A 19552-nucleotide genomic window follows, 5' to 3' on the forward strand; every position below is an offset into this window, starting at 1 on the left:
AACCCCCCTCACAGCCCCACAAACACACCACTGAGCCCCACAAACACAGCACTGAGCCCCACAAACACCACTGAGCCCCGTCACCTTCCTCTGCCCGCTTTATTTAAAAACACTGTTCTAACTGCTGTGTGGGAAGGGGAAGGGATGGAGGCAGAGGGAAGGGAGGGTGGGCTTGGGATAACGATGGCTTAAATACAAATAGAAAGGGGGAGAATGGAATCTGTACAGAAAGCAGGGTGGGGATTGGATGCAGAGGCTGGGGGAGGGTGAAGGGTGATGGTGAAGTAAGGAGAGAAGCAAGGAGAGGGGGATGGTTGCTGGGGAAGTCCTCCAACAGCAGGAGGGGCTGAGTGAGCCTTCACAAGTCAGCACTTGGCTAAATGGTGGGTTTTAAACCTTTCCTCTACCAACTAAGACATCACAGTGGATTATCAAAGCATACAAGTTTCTTTGAGAGAGAAAAAAGTATTTACAATCAACTCCAAGAAGTGATTTTTTTTAACTCTGGCAGCAGCAAACGCCTGAGGGGCCCTTCCAGCTTCACACAGCCTAGTGTGGAGAGACTGAAGTTCTTCAAAAAGTTAAGAAAATAAGTCAAAAATACATCTGGGCAAGGGAAAGCAATCTGTGGTGGCAAGGGAATGGCATCCAGCCCCATCTCAGCCGTTTGCTGCAGGGTCACGGACTGCACATAGACACCTGAGGCAGAGCGGTAACCCAGAGTCCTGGCTCCAGCACACGTTTCCACACAGAGCTCAAGCCTCAGCAAAGTGGGGAGCAAAGGGAGGATGCCCAGGGCATGGCCAAGGAGAGTGTGGTTGGTCCTGCAGCAGTAGCAGGTTACAAGGTGGCCAGCCCAGCCACATGCTCCCTCTTCCTTGGAAGGTCAGACACAGCTGCCAGTGTCTGACCCACCACCACTTCCCAGCAGAAGATGAACCAGCAGCTCAGGGGAACGATACTTGGAACCAAGAGGCACTTGAACCAATTCTTAGTTTGCCAATTCACTGCAGGCTATGAGAGGAATCCTGATGACCCACCCCAGCATCCAATTCACATCAGCAAAAAGCACCAACCCCCCCTCCCCCCAGGCTTTGGTACAGTACAACAAAACAGGAGTGGGAGTACTTGAGCTGTGCTGTAGAGCTGCTGCTTTCCACACTGCTGTTGTATCATCCCTGATAATTCAATATAAGGCTGGATGGACTGACCCCAACCACCACCCTTGGCAGCACGTTTGGTCCAAAACACTTGAAGTAACGATTCTGGCTCCCTCCCACCCCAACATATTTCATTAAGTTACCCTTAAAAGATGAACAGTCAAAAACAACAGCATCCAGAAAATAAAACTCAGGAGTTGACATAGTAACTCCAAGGCTTTAGACAGCAACTGTCCCAGCAATCAGAATCCCAAAGCTTTGAATGTTGAGTTGTGCCAGTGGGAGAGGAAGGAAGGAAGGAAGGAGGAAGCTTTATGTATAAGCCTTCAAGAGTATTGTTGAACCAGCAGATGAAGTTCCCAACCACCACAGTTTGTAGATGGGCGTCATTCTGTCCTGAAACAAACAAGTGCTTTGTCCTCTTCATGTCCAAGGCAGCCACAGAACAGACACACAGCACCTTGACTCTGACCAGCAGGGAAATTTAGGACAACTGAGTGCAGATACTGCCAATTTTTAACCAGTTCCACTGTGCTTTAAGACTCATTGCAAAGCCTCAGCTAGAAAAAGGATCATCCCCAGGTATCCAACAAAATAGAGTTTTAATTGGGTTGTTTTTGTTAAGACTATGCAGTTCAGCTGTCAATCATCTCAGACAGTTCCAGGAGGAGGTCATCCTCGTCCTTCCCTGGGTCTAGGTCAATCTCTGCTTCCAGTTTGCCTCCTGAGATTTCCCAAATAAGCTTCTCAAAGTCATCTTCTACAGACAAAGGTGCTTTCCCAGCCCCCGTGGAGCTCAACCGGCGAGTCTTTAGTGCTACTTGTGAGGAAGCTGAAGCTGAGCTTGAGACCTCTGACTGTATCACAGAGCCTTCCTGGCTTCCAATATGCAGTTCAGGACTTGGAAGAAGAAGAAGAAAGAGCAAATCAGTGTATGGCATTTTGTAACTATAAACAAGTTCTCTGCAAACCAGCTCTTCAAGCTGTAGTTAATTGCTCTGAAGTCTTTCAGCCTCACCTAGGGATTGTTATTCAGTTAACCTGGGGTTATACTTGTAGAGAACAGTGTTATTAGCAGGTGCACTTTGCCTTTTGGGGATTTTTCTGTGAAGACAGAGCATCTGGGGTCTGGCAAAGAAGGTTCAGTTTTTGGAGCCAGAGGCTTTGTCACCTTTAGTGACTCCATTCAGAGAAGCCAAGAAGTCACTGAAAAGCTGAACCAACTTGCAGTGTTTGAAGAGGAGAATCTAAAGAAGCCTTCCTGCTAGGTGCTAGGAAATGATTTCAGATTCATTGTTCCTCTGTAGGAATTTGGCATTCAGTATTTCAAAAGTCTAATTTTCCACATGTGAAAGAACTTCACATTTCATGTGAAACACACTGACCAAGAGAAAGAACAAGTTGTGGTTGTTACCTGGTTTTGGGTTTTTCTTTCCCAGGAATGGAGGCCAGGCTGTCCTCTGGCAAAGCAGGAACAGCAGCCTAGGAAGAAACAAAACCATTCTTAGGATACACACAGGTAAAAGACTTCTTAGAGGACTCTTCTTCTGCTGACTCTCCTCTGGCATTGCTGAGCCTTAAGTAAGATACAGAATCAGAGCACACCTAAAGAAGAGGTGAAATTCACTTGAAGTTTGCTAATGATCTTACATCTTTAAGAGCAAAGCAATAACAGACAAAATCCTTCACATCACAGCTGAGTATTCTGCAAATGCTGCCATCCTGCTAATCAAAAGCAGAAAGGCACCACAGCCACCCTACAGGCCACCTCTGGATTTAAAAGGGAACAGGGACCTGTAGAACATTTCAAGTTTTCCATCTTTGCTCCAAGAAGAGGCTAAAACTTAGGTGTAAGTATTACTATGGACCCACCACTGTCCTTACCAAAGCTGCCTTTTTTGCTGGAGGCTCCACTGTGTCCTTTTCAGCAGCACTCAGAGGCTTCACAGCTGCCACAGCAAAGGGATGGCTCTCGGCTGCCTTGCGCTTCAGTGAATGCTTCCTGGGGGAGGTGACTTTCCCATCCAAAGGCTTCAGGCACACCTTAGATTTGGCTAGAGTCAAAGGAAGGGAGAATTGATTCAGTACAGCTTCTCTGATCAGCCCTATAATCCTTCTGAGTATTTGGGCAGCACAGTCACACTGCTGTTTCCCTGGCTCTCAGCAGTGTTCTCCACGTAGGAAACTCTGGTTACCCTCAAGCCATAAAAAAGAGCAAAGAAGTGAAGAAGGAGGCAGAGCTACAATATGAAAACTGTCACCTTCTGCCTCTCCTGCAAAACATCACCTAGAGTAACTCTGTAACATACAGTCACCACTTACTTTTAGCTTTCCTTTCCAGAAGCTGAGCTGCCTGTTTCCCCGGGGAGACAGCAGCATCCTTCCCTGGGCTCTCAGCCCCATCTTCTGGAGAGTTCACCAATGTCCTCTTTGCAAGTTGGTAAGCTGACCCTGAAACCACTGTGGCTTCAGGACTCCCTGATGTTGGAGTTTTATCCTTGTTTGCCTTTTCACCAGGGGATGGCACAGTAACTGCTTCTTTCTGAAGCTTCTCTTCTTGTTGTTGTTTCAGTTGCCACTTCTCCCTCATTATCTCTTCACGGCTCTTCACTTGGACTTTAGAATTAGCTGCACTCTGATCACTGAGCTGGAAAGAAACCAGAAGAGGACTAGTGGGACAACAATCTACAGAGATTTCATTGAGAAAATCTGAAGTGGCCTCAGGTGGAACACAGCATGTTAATACCATTCAGATCTCACCTCTTTTTTTCCTGCTTGTAACATGAGCCACACATTGCTGTGGGAATACTGTTTCCATTCCCAACACAACAAGCTTCTTTACTACAGCAGGAGACTCAAGCTACAATCTGTTAGGTTCTTTTTAAGCAACAGAATGTCATCCAAGCTCCCCAACACAGTGTTCTCTGACTGGCTGGCTGAATTCCTCCAATACTCTAGCCTTTTCTATTCAAACACTTACCTCAGGATTTTAAGATATCCTTCAAGTCTTACAGATAATGTCACTGAGAAGAAAACCACTCCCTCCACACTAACCTCACAGATCTTATCTGCTGCTAATAGGGTTTCTTATTCATTGTCAGGTATCATCAGATTAATTCAAAGCTTGAGGATTACAAAGCTGTCTGGAAATGCTATTCAAAGTGACTTCACTGCAGTGGTCAGGAAAAGTGGAAAGGTGGGAGAACATTCCAACTGGGAGCATGCAACAAGTTACAAACACAACAGAGCAACACTAACAAAAACTGTATGGATGTGTCTGTGTCTGCAACAACGACTTACCTCTGCAGGTGGAGAGCCAGCTTTGGGAGAAGGCTTGCTCAGCTCCACTACCTTCTTTTCTTCTCTTCCAGGTGCTTTAATAGAAACAAACCCCATTTTGTCAATAGTAGAAATAAAGAAACCTGGTTACCTCTGTTTCCCTGGCATGTTTATTTTATAATGTCTAAGCAAAGGCTGCAGTAAGCCAGCCATGCATGGAGCTCTTTCCCTCAATCACATGATCCCTTTTCACACAAGCTTTATATTCTCAAAGAGGAAACTTTTAGTGCTCTGTTGTGTATGACAAGAACTGGCTTCCACATTAAGAGGTTGATTCCTGCCTCACAAACACATGTGCATCAATAACTAAAACAACACGCAGGACAAAAAGGAAAGTAAATTTGGGATTCAGATCTCACAATACAAACAGCAGAAACAACAGAAGAGAGATCAGATGACAAAGCTTCTCAATTAATGAATTCTCTGGTGTTAAATACATCACGGAATCTCAAGGGCTGGAAGGGACTTCGAAGATCATCCAAGTCCAACCCTCCTGCCAGAGCAGGATACCTAGAGTAGGGCACACAGGGACTCATCCAGCTGGGTTTGGGATGTCTCCAAAGAAGGAGACTCCACAGCCCCTCTGGGCAGCCCCTGCCAGTGCTCCCTCACCTCAACAGGGAACAAATTCCTCCTTGTGTGTCTCTGGAACCTCTTCTGTTCCAGCTTGTGCCCGTTGCCCCTTGTCCTGTCATTGGCCCTCCCTGAGCACAGCCTGGCTCCAGCCTCCTCAAACCCACCCTGGATGGATTTGTAACCATGAATGACCTCACCCCTCAGGCTCCTCCAAGCTCAAGAAGCCTCAGCTCCCCCATCCTTTCATCAGAAGGGAGATGCTCCACTCCCCGAATCATAAACCAGTTACATAAAACTAACTTCCATGTTATAATATGGTTGTACACTCTGGCACTTTCTTTCCTTTTGACTTTGTGGCCTTAAACTCGTTTACCTTCCAGTACACACAGACAGAAAGAGCAAAGCCAACCCTGAGCAGACTGAATTTGCTGGGACAGGGAAAGCACCTCACGAGAGCAGGTACCAAATGATTACCTTGGCAATTATTACCTATTAGTTTGGTGATCCTTAACAACTTCCTCCCTGGTGGGGCAGGCTCAGGCTGTGCAGGTGGAGCTGGCACACTTGCTGCACTCTGCTGCATCCGCAGAGCTTTCTCCTGTTTGATTTCTTCCAAGGTTTTAATGCGCACCTCTCCTCCAGGCTTGGCTTTTGCTGGCTCAACCAGCTGAGCTTTGCTGAGCACAGACGGAGCAAGTATGCTCTGCTTCTTGGGCTCACTCTCAGCTTTTGTCTTGGTAGGAAACTCTTCTGGTTTCTGCTTCTCTTCTTCCAGTCTCTTGTGGTTTTTTTCAGCTACAGCTCCTGAGAAGGTTTTGATGCGAACTGCAGGGGAAGGTTTTGCCCCCACGCTGGGATCTTCTGTTTTACAACGTCCTTCAGTCTGGGGTTTTGCTTGAGGTTCTCCTTGTCTCAGATTAGCTCTCTCAAGACGAATTTCCTCCAGTGTTTTCACATGGATTTCTCCTGTTGGTTTAGCAGCCTTTTCTGTCAGCATCAAGACAAAACAGAGAAGCACAGACACTTAAGGGCAGCTCAACAATACTGAAAGTCTCCAGAATCTGTCACAGTACTAAGGAAAACTAGGTTGGAGTGTTCCCATGGATGCATCTTAGGACAGCATCATTCTGCACAATATTCTCCTCCTTTAGGCCTCTCATATTTTGCTATCCAAAGACAGCTGTGAAACAAACCCCACTAGTGTATTTTATTACTTTCTCAGCCTGTCTCTTCCCCATAAGCATCCCAAAACCCCTGCTCCTGGCAGGATTCTATCCTCCTTGCAGGTAAGCATACTGCAGCTTCTGATGGTTCATAGCAGTGAAAACTTGATGAGGCACAAGAGTAAAAATCACTTTCCTCTCCCAGAGCCAGATCTCTGGGAGAAGCCATCAGGAAGAGCTTCAGCATTCAAGCAAGAAGAACCAGGCAGGTTTGTTACATTATCTTTCAGGGCTGTAAGGAAGCTCACAGAAAGGCAAAAAAAAGAAGGCATATTTAATAACCAGTTATTACCTGTCTCTGTACTGGCCTGTTCAGAGGGCAATCCCAACCTCTCTTTCAGAGTCTTGGGGACTTGAACTAAAGGATAGAAGAGAAAAAAAAATAAAGGGACTTCAGCAATCTCACTTTTGCTCTTGTTTGCCCTGGGAAGTGAGACAGATCACCGGGGTTACACAATCACACAGTCTCAAGGGCTGGAAGGGACCTTGAAAGATCATCCAGTCCAGATTCAAAGCAGCCTTGAGCCTTCAAGCAACATGCCAAAGAAGCCACCACAAAGAGCTGTCAGAAGCCAGGACAAACAATAAAAAAACCTAAATAGAAGTACCAGAGGCAGCTGTGTGACTAGGAGCTGTACCTCTCTTTGGTGCTTTGTCAGCATTCTCCAGAACCTCTATCTTCTTCCCCAGCCTCTCAGCAAGGTTGCGCTTCAGTGGAAGGACACTTTTACCAGCTTTAGAAAGAGAGAAAGCAAGAAATACATGTAAGAACATTTCTCTGGAGGAGGATTTAGAACAGGCAGCTACAAGCTTCAATTCTTCCAGGTATTGGGTTTTCTTTCCTATTTGCCTTTCAGTTGCTACTAACATTTCTGCAGTCAATACAAATGTATTTTCCTCTCACACACAGCAAAAATCCCCTTTAAAATCATCATGTTTAGATGAGGGCACCCAAAGCACAGCACACAAAAAGCTCTCACCTATGGAGGCTTTCCGTTTGCCCAGCCTCTCACCAAGATTCAGTCGAATCACAGGCTCCTCCCCTAAAACAAAGAATAATCTCTTCAGTGCACAGAAGCCAGTAAAAGCATTTTCCTTCCAGACCACGTCCCAAAAAGAGACACACTTTTGGTTGCCAAACCACATCAAAGAACGTTTATGAGTAGCAGTGGTTGTACACAAGGGTTTTTTTTTACCTTGAAAAGGCATTTGTGCAGACCTGAACACAGATTCAGATCACACTTACTGTCCTCAACAGCCACTGTCAGCTTCTTCAATGTTTCAGAAACTGGCCTCTTGTATAAAGCCATCTGTACTCAGCTTTGGTGAGGCTTCACCTCAAATACTGCACCCAGTTTGGGGCTCCTCACTACAACAAGGAGATTGACTTGCTGGAGAGGATCCAGAGGCTGGGCTACCAAGCTAGGAAAGGGTTGGGAGCACGTCTCAGCTGAGGAAGGGCTGAGGGATCTGGGGCTGTTCAGTCTAAGAAAAGAAGGCTCAGAAGAGACCTTCTCACTCTCTACAACTACTTGAAAGGAAGCTGTAGCGAGGTGGAGGTTGTTCTGCTCTCCCTGGCAATAGAACAAGAGGAAACGGCCTCAAGTTGTCCCAGGGGAGGTTCAGGCTGGATGTGAGGAGGAATCTCTTTGGTGCCAGGGCTGTCAGGCATTGGAAGGGGCTGCCCAGGGAGCTGCTGGTGTCACCGTCCCTGGAGAGGTTTCAGAGCCGGGTGGGTGTTGCACTGAGGGCAATGGGCTGGTGGGTGATGGGGCTGGGACAGAGGCTCCACTCCATGAGCTGAAAGCTCTCTCCCAGCTGAAATTGTTCTATGATTCTATAGGCCTTCTCCCCCAACACTTGTTTTGACATGAGCCTCTCTCTGCTGCTACTGCACTTCACCCAAACACTAATTCTGTCACATACTGTCAACACATTAGCTCATTCAGAAACCTCAAATTGAGCACATTTGAGAGTCTGTAGGATGGTGATAATATATGATTAGCTATGGCTTAATGTCAGGCTGATAAAAAAAACACTTCTTGATCTTTTCTTGCGATACAGCAACTGAGCACCTACAAATGCCAAATCTTTCCAATACAACCAAGGCCTTTAAGCACAAAAGTATGGTTTTAATTAGGAAAGGCAGCATCAGCAGACTAACATGACTGAAGTAGCTCAATTATTACTCAACCTTTCAGTTTAGGAGGTGTGAAATGGAAACAAGAGCATTCACTATCACCTTGCTTTGTAGACAGAGTCACAGTTCTCACTACTGTCCGTACATTTTCCTTTTCTGGGACAGGAATAGTCCGAGACTGGAGAGGATGAACAGAAACTCCTGAAGGACCTTCTGATCAAAACAAGCAAAACATAAGGATGTTTAGGGAAAAAAAAGGACCCAATCAAAACAGAACTGTAACAAATACCAAACCCATCAGTTACTCATTACTGCCAAATACACAATGACCAGTGCATGGAAGCGAGATGAGCTATTTCCCTCTCATTTGCCCTTGGAATTCCAATCTTGAGTATCAGCTGCTTGAGTTTAAGCAAACAGGTTGCGTGCCAAAGTAGCTCAAGGCCTCCAGCTAAACATGGAAGCCTGTCCCTCAAGCAGCTCTCAGCTACAATCAGTCTGAACCCAACAGTGTAAAAATATTTGCTTCCTTTGGCAAGTAACTGTCTTCAGCAATGCACAGGCAGCTCTCTGGGGAATGTCAGGAGGAGAAATCAAACTAAAAGTAGGAAAGTGAACAGAAGGCAGAATGAGAAGAAAGGGGGATATTAACTCACCACCTTGTTTTTTTGTTTTCTCCTTTAGCTTCTTCAATTTGATTTCTTCGAGTGTTTTTATTCCAAAGTTTAAATTGTCCTCTGAAAGCACAAAAAAGTGAATGAAACTGAGGCTTAAAGGCACAGCTTGAAGTGCAGAGATTCTCAAGCTTCTTACAGCTCAGAACCTTTCCAAAGCATTTTGAACAAGCCCTGTCAACACCCTCCACAAATAAATAAAGCCATAGAACGGATGGTGTTTCGCAAAGCAACTGGCACCTTCCTTCACCCTCCTCCCACCCTACAGAGTCAAACCTAGTTTCAAGCACTTCAATCCATCTATGTGATATTAGATTCCTCTATCATTAGACATCATTTTCCACAAAGGACACATTTGCAAGCATTTAAACTCCACTCTGTGGCTCTGTTTTGTTCTACAAAAGTATACCAGGAGGAATTTACCTGTCTGACCCAGAAGACATAGGACATTAAACTGATTCTATCTAGCTACTCCATGTTCCATCACATCTTCAGAACATACTGCTTTTGAGTTAACTGTCAAATTGTCCTTCCCATCCATCCTGCTCCAGCTGCTAGAATACCTGGCTTTGTGTTACCATTGGACTTCCTAGTGGAAATTATCCTCAATCCATTATGAGGTTCTGTCACTGGTGGCTGGACAGGTGTTTTAGTTTCATCTCCTTCCTCAGAAAGCTGGTCTGAAAAGCAAAAGCAAACCTGGTCAGTTATGGAGTAGGGATTTGGGAAGGTTTTTTCATGATTATGTTGCTCATACAATGACATTTCAGTCCATGGCTCATATTTTGTTTGCATTAACTACACACAAAACAACTGTCTCTAGAAGGGTTTGTTTTAAATGGCTATACTGACTTGACAAACTCCTATAACAGCTATACTGGGAAAAGAAACACTCCAGTATTTAGTACTCCAGACTCTTTTCTGTATCTTTAACTACACAATTCAGGTATTCTGTGATTTAGACATTCCCTTACAGCAGAAAGGCCTTCAGTAAGTACAAAACGCTCACCGTCATCATCTTCGTCGTCATCCGCAGCGTTGATCACAACTGGAGGATGTGTAGGGCTTGGGACATTTTCAGAGTTCTCCACTTTCATCACCCCTCTCAGCTGTGGACTAGGATTAGACTGGACAGAAAGTTTGTTTTGCTGCAGTGACATCTGAGCCATTTTCACATCATCTTCTGCAGACTCAGGTGGACTCGGAAGCGTAGCTAGAGGAAGAGAAGGATTATTTGTAATTCATCTATTCTGACCCCACCATTGCACTCACTGTGTAGCTATGGCAGATAACCCACCTGGCTACTAAAGGGTTTCCTATTCCCTATCCCTGGTTACACTATGACAAAGGGCTTCACTTCACTTAAAGAAGGATGCAAGGAACTCACTTTTGCTCGGCGGTAAGAAGAGTCCATCCACGTAACGTCCTTTTGTGTGATGGAAAGCACAGTTGGATTTCTGACAACCTACTGGCTGGTTCTCCCAGTAGCAAGGAATCTCACTGCGTTTTTTCTGAAGACAAAAAGATAGAAAAGCTGATGGTAACACCCCCACCTTTGATTTGCAGAGATACACTTTCCTGCCATGACAGAGACAGGGTTAGTGCGGTGCTGAAACATCACTCCAAAGGTCAACTTATCACTACAGGTATTTCAGGGTGTAGACACAAAGTTACAGAAGCTCTAATCATCTACTACAGCTAATCATTTCACATATTATCTAGCTCTCCTGTCATTCAGTTTGAGAAGACAGGTGCCCTCACAGATCAACTAATGCAACGTGCAAAATATTGGGATTATTCAGAGGGAAAAATGCCTTAAAATTGCTTAGGTTAAAACTAGCTTATCTTTCTGACACTTGGTTCCTCCCCATCATTTCTCTCCCCACCCTGCACACCAAGAGATCAGAGCAACATTATCTGAAGAAATCCAGGACAGAAGTGACATGATAGGGCATTATCAAACCCAGCCCTCAGGAGGTGAGTGCAGGCTGTTTGCTGCTGCCCAGCTCTAGCACATTTAAGCAGTGTGATCAAGGTGCTTTTGCCTGTTTAACAAAATGTCAGCAACTAATACAAACATTTCTTGTTGAGATACACTGAGGAAAGAGATTTCTCTTCCCTAAATTTCCTCCTATCTCCCTCCTAGTAACAGAAACCAGCATCACTTTAAAGCAGGTAAATCTAGCCTATAAAAACACATTCAGTCGACCCAGAGGAATGAAAACTGCTCTCAAGTTATCTTTTTTAACTTGAAGAACATCTGTAGGCAAACACTCACATCAATTTCCATGTGTCTGAATCTGCAGATGTTCCTGAAGCAGCGGCCCTCCTGCCAGAGTGTGCACACTGTCTCATTTCCCAGCGCAGCCTCGCAGTGGCGGAAGGAACAGCTGTCTCCCTGGAACCCAAAGCAAAATGATCAGTCCAGCCTAAAAAACACCCATGCTGGTAGAACTGGAAGCAGAATCTAATTGCTCAAGTTCCCAGATGTCTCCTCCCACTCCTCCTCTCTAAAATTAAAAAGGAAGGACACAAAGTCTAGAGCAGAAGAAACCTGAGGGTACCTTGTTGCATGTGGAATAGAAATAGAAGTAGCAGTCGTCTCCTTGGTTGGACATAATGGACAAGTTCTTTGAATAAGCTCAGGTTCCAGTGGTTTTCTCAATAGGGACTTCCTCCAGTCTTGGCAAGAGCTGGCTTCTCTTTCTTGGACTGAAAGTCTTCTACTGGCTTGATCAGTGAAATCTTCTTTTTAAAAGTAACCCTAAAGAAAGGTATTAATTGAAAAACAAGTAAGTGATGAGTGCTTTTACTGGTGCTTTGTGTTAATCATTTGTGTCTCCTCAGGGGCTTAAATGTCTTGAAGTTAGCTGGTCACAAACACTATCCCAATACTAAGTCAAACTTAGTAAATACTAAGCCAAACTGTAAAACCTCAGAGGTTTTCACAGAATCTTAGGGGGTGGGTTGGAAGGGAGCTCCAAAGCTCACCCAGTGCAACCCCTCTGCCAGAGCAGCACCACCTAGAGACATCACACAGGAACTCACCCAGCTGGGTTTGGAATGTCTCTGGAGAAGGAGACTCCACAACCCATCTGGGCAGCCCCTTCCAGTGCTCCCTCACTCAAGAAGTTTTTCCCTCTGTCTCTTTGGAAGCTCTCCTGTTCCAGCTTGTCCCCATTGCCCCTTGTCCCATCATTGGCCATCACTGGGAACAGCCTGGCTCCAGCCTCCTCACACCCACCCTGGATGGATTTGTAACCATGAATGAGCTCACCCCTCAGGCTCCTCCAAGCTCAAGAAGCCTCAGCTCCCCCATCCTTTCATCAGAAGGGAGATGCTCCACTCCCTGAGTCAGCTCTGCGGCCCTGCACTGAACTCAGATCTCCAGCAGCTCTTTCCTGTGCCCTTAATAATAGTTACACACCTTGGAGCACAGAAAAACACTACTAGGAGTGTCTGGAATAAGAGAGCCCACTCTTACAGAACTGGTCATACATTGGAGTTATTAGTCAGTGATTAACTCTGGGACCTCATAACTTCTATAAAATAAACTAGACAAATCAAACATTAATTTCCACTCAGTGTGGATGTTCAAGCTGACGTACCTGGACAACTTCAGCAAACATATTGATCTTCAAAGACTTCCAGTTAACTTCTCCTGTAGGCCGAACCAACACTGAATCCGTGAATTAATAATAAAGGGGTAGAAAGAATTTTCCTCCTCACATTGCCAAGGGAACCTCTCATCCACAATTTCAAACATAGGATGTGCTTTTAACCATCTTACAACTAATGGAGGAATCAAGTCCATTTGCATACTGTCAGACTGGAGACAGCCAGGGTTAGTTAGCTCTTCAAAAAAACCAAAAAACAAAAAAAAGACCAACAAAAAAAAGGACCAACAAAAAAAAAACAACCCCAGTGCATTTAAAGATGAACTTGGGATTCAAAGTGGCTGCAAAAATGAGGCTCCTTCTTCCACAGCCGGACAATTTGGTTTGGTTTTTAACTTAAAATTCAGTAAGCTGCAATTTCTGGTCTTCAAGATTTCTTCACCTATTAAGAAAACACAAAAACCTTCCCCCATCTTTATTACCTGGTACAGTAAAAAAAAAACCCACACACAGTGGTGAGTGTAAATACAAAGATGTGTCTGCACACACATCTGTGTTTATACACACACCACGAGAGTGACAGTCAAAATGAGAATGTTTGGCTATTTGCCATATAAGACTGCATAAAAAGTCTCTCAGCTGGAGGGAACTGGTAAAAATGAAAGATCTAGGTAATATTTTGATGACCAAGCCTTCAAGGCTGATGCTTGGAGCGATTTTGGGGGCCAGCACACAATGCATACATCTGTACATGCATACAGAATGAATGTACCTATAGACACAAGCGTGCACAGTATGTGTTGCATGATCTGTACTGAGAACAACTGTTAGCCCTGATCAGATACTGAGAGCTGCAATCAATTAACAGCAGGGAGACAGCAGATCAAGGCTACAGCAAGCTTGGAGAGGTAGGGAAATGCTCACTTTGCAAGTGGCATGGCTGCATCATACCAAGAGTTTGGAATGACTTTGATTTTAGGAAATAAAGCATTTCTTTCTAGCATATGCTAATCCCTGATCCATTTCTCATCATTATCCACTGCTCCAAGATCATGGAAGGTTTGAAATGATGGCTTAGGTCCAATTCAAAGCTGTTGATTTTTTTGGTGCCACCAGAGCTGAAACTGATTTTATTCAGCCACAAGCAATCATCTTTTTTTTTTTTTATGTGAAGTACTTTGATTCTTCTTTTTAAAAGGACACTAAATGCCACAAAACCTGCAACCAGACCAGATAAACAGTTCAAATTAAAGTGATTCTGAGCCCTTCATTAGAAGGTTGCACATTTCTGGGTGAAATATTTCTGACCCTTTTGGACAAAACTGAATGAAAGAGGTTTTTAGAAATGACTAACAAAGGTTGGAACCTTTTACTCACACCAACACTAGTGAATGTTCCAGGATATGGGTTTTTTGGGGGGGACAAGGAATTTTCCCAAATCTAAAATAAAGAGAGAAAAAGTTGGGTCTCATATTAGTAATTTGCTTTTTGACTGCTTGACAAAGGGAATAAGAACAGCAGTTAAATGCAAGGTTTTCTTCCCTTCTTCAGTATGGATGGGACTATTCACTTTTGGCTTTAGCACCTTCAAAAGCAGACTTTGTGCCATAGAGTCCTGTGCAGCTACTTCAAAAAAAACCCAACAACCCCTGGTGCTCCTTCTGGTTGAAGTTTGGTTTCTTCAGTTTGCACAAGCCAACACTCCAATAGATGGCAATTACAGAGCACTGCAGAGCAGAGGGATTCAAATACAAATCAGAAGGAATTCATGGAGAAGGCTGCACTTCTTTTCCCCTAGGGAGTGAGATACACCTGTACAAAGGAATTCACTGCCAGGGGAGGAAAATCCAGAAATCCCCTCAGATCTATCTCTTTTGAATGCCCAAGCAGCTCAGCATTTTGCTTGTTGTCTTCCATATTCCTGAGCAGACTTCAAGGGCTGTTCAGAATTTGAATGGTTTAAGGAGTGGGAAGAAACAAAAACTTTAAAACAAACAAACAACCACCAACAACAAAAAAACCCACCCTGGAAAAAACCCTCCAATCTCTAAACTCCACACAAGTCCTTCCATTTTCCAAAAGGTTAATCCAAAAGGGTCTCTTCTTGTCAAGCTGGTGTCAGTTAACAAGGCACTCTGAGTGCTCAACAGGAATCAAATGAACTAACCCCTGAAAGTCTGAACACAAATGAGTAACTCTGGTGCACTCAGCAGGTCTCTAATGGAAGTCAGTGAGAATTTAAAACACACTCCAGCGAAGTTTTTGTATTAAGAGGTTCTGAATTCATTTGGTACAAAATAAATCATTACAGATGCAGTAGCTAGAGGTCAGGGAAAATAAGCCAACAAGTGCCATAAACTTGGCTAAGGGAAGACGAATATTGCAATGAAAGTCTGTCTAGTTTTACAAGCTTGTCTTTCTGGCTACTGAAGTGACCTTGTTTTCCTGGACTGACTTCCCAGATTGCTGACTTGCCTGTCTCCTGTACCCAAGGAGCAAGAATGGAACCTGCAGGCCAAGAATCTTGCACCCATTAGACATCTGGGCTCAATGGAATGTGCAGAGAATAGTCCCATTCTCCCTCTCAGTAGGATGCTGCTTCACCTTCTGCTGTTTTAAAGTCACTTTAGCATCTAAAAGGCAGAGAGGTTCCCTGAACAGCTATTTCCTGTTTCAAGCCACCCTGTGGATGGTGGTTTGAATGCAGAACCAGCAAGCAAATCTCTGAAGTACTTGCTAACCTCTTCTCAGTGCTCCTGAGTTCAAAGGCCCCAAGCATTAACTCTAAAATACACATAAAACATGGCAACTGGCACCCACCACCGTGCACACAATGTCTGCAGGGAAGCTGGAAAGCCAGGGCTGAGGAGATTAAGGGAAAGCCTTAATTTGGCAGCTTGAAATGACTGTCAAGTAGGCAACTGGTTGTTCCAAGTCCACATAGTCACAGGTTTTGCAGTGTGCTTTTTCCAAAGCCCCAAAAACTTTTCTTCCACAATGCTGCAGTCACAAATTATGGATGGAAATCGACTATCTAGTGCCACAATCTGTAGAAGCTTCTAATACACTGGCCTTGGGAAAAAAAGGTGTCTAGAGAAATCAGTTATCTCTCTATTCTGTAACTTAAGTGCGTTCTCCTATCTGAGCTCCTCCACAGCAGTGTGTAGTTGAATCCAAGTCCCATGGTTAAGATTCACGTCCTTTTCCTTTCCAAGCACCTGCTCAGGAGGCAAAGATGGAACAGGAATACCCCAAACTGAAGATGTTCACTGACACCTGTCTCTAAGCCTATCCACTGAAAAAGAAATAGCTCAATACATCACTTTCACAGGGCAAAAATTCACATGGAACAGCAGAGAAATCCACAAGTGCTTCAGGTTACCAACAGCACCATCACACTCAGTCCCTGGCCCAGGCTGTGCTGTCTGTAAAGGTGGCTGCAACTCGGGAAGTGCCAAGGCAAGTCACTGTCCTGACATCTTTTAAACAAGGAGTGTGCCAAGTAAACTGAGGGTCAACTCAGAAGGCCCAGACAACTGTGCTTCTAATTTCTGGCACCAAAAGACTTCTGACAGCACTGCTTCCACGAAGAAAACTCTCTTTATCTTCTCCAGCCACTCCAGAATCCACTATGGCTACACCAGTACAACCCCCATCTATGGTAAGTCTCTTCTGACAGCTTTCATTCATCAGGGCACGTTTGCAGTCCACTCCTCCTCTTCCAGCTGAAAAAACAGCCCTTTGGCTCTCAAGGTGAGAGCTGGGAGTGTACTTCAGACTTCCACCTCACACACAGGCGTCACCTCTCCCGATGAGGTGTCTCTTAGCAACAGCCCAACAGCCTCAATGCTCTGGTTGGAGAAGTCAAAGGTTCAGCGGCACACCCAGAGCTGAAGTCCCACACAATGGAAGTCTTTGCTCTTCCAGGCAACAGTGCAGGCTTTAACGTGCTGCATTCCATAAGGAGGCTCAGTGCAGCACACCCAGGTGTAGCAGTACCTGCAGGGGCTAAAATCTTAACAAGTTTTTAGCTAGCACCTAATTTTTCAGGTGGTGGCTTTCCCTTAATGCATAACCCCTTCTTTCCTATATCCTTAGTGGGTGGCTCTCTACCCTTCTCTCTGCCCATCAGCTTTTCCCCCTCTGTGCCTGGGGAATCAAACTAAGGGGACTGCTCAACCTGCTGCAGCTACTCTTGGGTGAAAGGGGACAGACTTAAAGATACAAATTCTATTTCCAGAGCCTGGCAGCAGCTTACTGTGATCATTCATCTTCCTCACTGCAATGTTTTGGTACATCTCACAAGGAGTCCATTTCCCTGGAAGCAGCCGTTTGGAAAGGTGCCATTTTAGATGAGAAGTGACAGCAAGAGGAAGTTTTCTCTAGATTAAGCTTTCCTCCTGAAATACCCAGCAACAAATTCAGCCTGTTTGTTCAGCCTGATCAGTTTAATGTGTATCCAATTCAAGCACAGGCCATAGTGGTTCTGCTATCAATTCAGAATCCCCTATCCTGAGGAGATCTCCTTTATACAAACAAATAACAGAGTGTTGCATTTGGGGAGTATGGCCCAGAGCTCAATCTCTGAGCACAGTGTGTACCCCAAAGCAGCAACTCTGGCAACAATCTGTAGGCTACACCAACTGATCCCTGCAACACTAAAAGTAAAACCACTTCTGCATTTGCGTTATAAACACCAAGGTGGGAAAACAGAGAGCTCTCAGACCTAAGTCTTAAGAAACAAAACACAAACGTCACCAACTGGGTTGTTTTTAAACAACCTAAAAGGAGAAATTAAGATAACGACCGGGTGCATCCAGAGTTAGTCAGATCCTGAAGGCAGTTCCGTTGGGGAACCGAGGAGCAATTAAGTCAGATGACTACGTTACAGCACGCCCCTTATACGCATTGCTACACAAGGAAAGCACAAGGTTTTAAACTGAAAATGAAGTATCGGTCATAAGGCACCTGCACCGGGAGCTTCCATTTGCCCCACCGAACCTCTCCGGAGCCTACCCAAGGACACCGTTTCTCCGGGATACCGGGGGGGTGGAGGGAGCCCGTTTCCAAACAGTTCACAAGGGCTAACGGCCGAGGGAAGGGCGAGGGGAACGGGCTGCGGCCCCGGAGGCAGGGGACAGCTTCTTGGGCCTATCTCGGACAGCGCGGACGCGGGTCCCTCTCTCTGAAGTGCCGGGGTGCCGAGGTCCGGGAGAAAGCCTCACCCCCACCGCCGTCCCCGCAGGGTCCGCGTCGCCCCAGGGGACCCCAACGACCTCCCTCCTCCCGCCCCAGCAGCTGCGGACACTGCGGGGGCGGCCGCTGGGGGCCGCGGCCTGGGCCGCCCGCCCCGCCGGGCGCGGGGGACGCGCGGCCTGCGTCCCCTGAGGGGAGCCGAGGGGACCCGGGCCTGGCGAGAGGCCATTCCCCAGCCCCTGCGGTCTACGAACGGCTCTAGTTACCGGCGAGCGGGGACTTTACCGAACCCCTGGGGACCGCCGCTGCCTCCGCCGCGTCGCTCCGATCCGCCGGGGCCGCCGCTCAGCCCGTCGTCTTCCCAGCTGCCAGCCTCAAAGATGGCGCCTAACATACGGGCAACCTCAGCGCGCCCGCTGCTAAGATGGCGGGCGGAACGGCTTCACCCACTTCCGCCCGTTGCAAGCGGCGGGGGCGGGGCTGCGGGCGGGGCCCGTAAACAAAGCTGTGGGGCGGGCGGGCGGCTTTTCCGCCGGTTCCGTCTGCGGGGTCCCGGTGGCGTTTGTAACCCCCAAACAAAGCCCTTCGCTGAGAGGCAAAACAGGGCAGTACCCCCTTTGCCTCTCCCGCTCTGACCTGGCTGCGGTGCCCTGTGCCCGGCAGGGTGTGCCCGCTGTCCGCCATGGTGCCGGGCTGCAGTCCCGGCGGGGGCCGTGGCCTCCCTCACGCTGCCAGGGGCTGCCCGGGGTTACCAGGTTCAAGCTAGAAGCTATTCGACGTGTTTAACCCCGTTTCCCGGGCTGGCAGGTGCTTGTCCTGGGGGCTTGGGACACTTGAGGCCACGCTGCCCTGCCAGGAAAGGAGGCCTGTGCCTGGCTGCTGTGTTTTGGGCAGCAGCAGCTTCTCTGTCAGGGCAGCACCGGCTTGCTGAGGCTTCGTGGCAGAACACAGACCCCAACCTGCCTCCCTCTGCTTTTCTCCTCTCCATCCCAGCGTGCTGCTATCCTGCTTGCCCCTATTTGGCCCTGCAGCAGGGGTAAAGCAGGAGCCTGGGGTCTGTCTTTGGGGAGAAGCCCTGGGGCAGCCCTGCAGCAGCACAGGCAGCAGGAACAACCATTTCCCCCATTAAATAACAAGCTTCTGTGATATGCTTCTTCCTTTGCTTTGCATCCAGCCTGGGCTGTGTTTAAGAGAAGCAGCAGTCGTGGCTGTTCTGTTGAAGAGCTGGAGGATGCTGTTGGCACAGTCACCTCGCTGAGAAAGCAGGAAGGATGGTGATGCTGCACAGGAAAAGCTGCTACACCCTGTTCGTGTCACTTGGCATCAGCTCCAAGGGTCAAACACTCAGATGAGATGTTTTAGGTTTAATTGTCTCAACTGACATCCTTGGCCAGTTCAATCTTCTCATTGTAGCTTGGCCCTGGAGGTACTAAAGAGGTGAGGAAGCAACTGCTGCTGCACTGAAGCCAGGGAGTTAAACAGCTCCAGTGCCATCAGCCTGCTTTGGAATGAGAGTATTGCAGAGGGTAGTTGCTTTTAGTTCCTGTTGTCCTTGTCTGGGCAAAATCCCTCTATGGAGGTAGTCTAAGTACAGAGGCAGGACACAGCTCAAAGCCAGTCAGGCCCT

The 19552-nt window shown here is 46.6% G+C and overlaps 1 protein-coding gene across 6 annotated transcripts; it reads right to left on the reverse strand.

Moving 5' to 3' along the window:
* Positions 1-80: 80 nt before the first annotated feature.
* Positions 81-18323, reverse strand: ZC3H11A (zinc finger CCCH-type containing 11A). Of its 6 annotated transcripts, none has more exons than XM_062013844.1 (18): positions 18192-18323; positions 12721-12773; positions 11677-11876; positions 11391-11510; positions 10500-10623; positions 10122-10325; positions 9676-9792; positions 9095-9175; positions 8541-8651; positions 7279-7341; positions 6907-7032; positions 6591-6656; positions 5565-6062; positions 4461-4534; positions 3483-3807; positions 3045-3214; positions 2575-2642; positions 81-2060 (listed from the first exon to the last, which is right to left on the reverse strand). In XM_062013844.1, exons 3-18 carry the CDS (start codon positions 11728-11730, stop codon positions 1796-1798), a joined length of 2466 nt encoding a protein of 821 aa, XP_061869828.1. In that variant the 5' UTR covers positions 11731-11876; positions 12721-12773; positions 18192-18323; the 3' UTR covers positions 81-1795. The 6 variants fall into 6 exon arrangements, with proteins under 6 accessions (XP_061869828.1, XP_061869829.1, XP_061869833.1 ...); XM_062013845.1 differs by having other exon boundaries at positions 18211-18321; XM_062013849.1 differs by having other exon boundaries at positions 8541-8648; positions 9098-9175; positions 12721-18323.
* Between the last annotated feature and the right edge of the window lie 1229 nt (positions 18324-19552).

The sequence above is a fragment of the Colius striatus genome, chromosome 22 (assembly GCF_028858725.1).
Source record: "Colius striatus isolate bColStr4 chromosome 22, bColStr4.1.hap1, whole genome shotgun sequence".
NCBI lineage: Eukaryota > Metazoa > Chordata > Aves > Coliiformes > Coliidae > Colius > Colius striatus.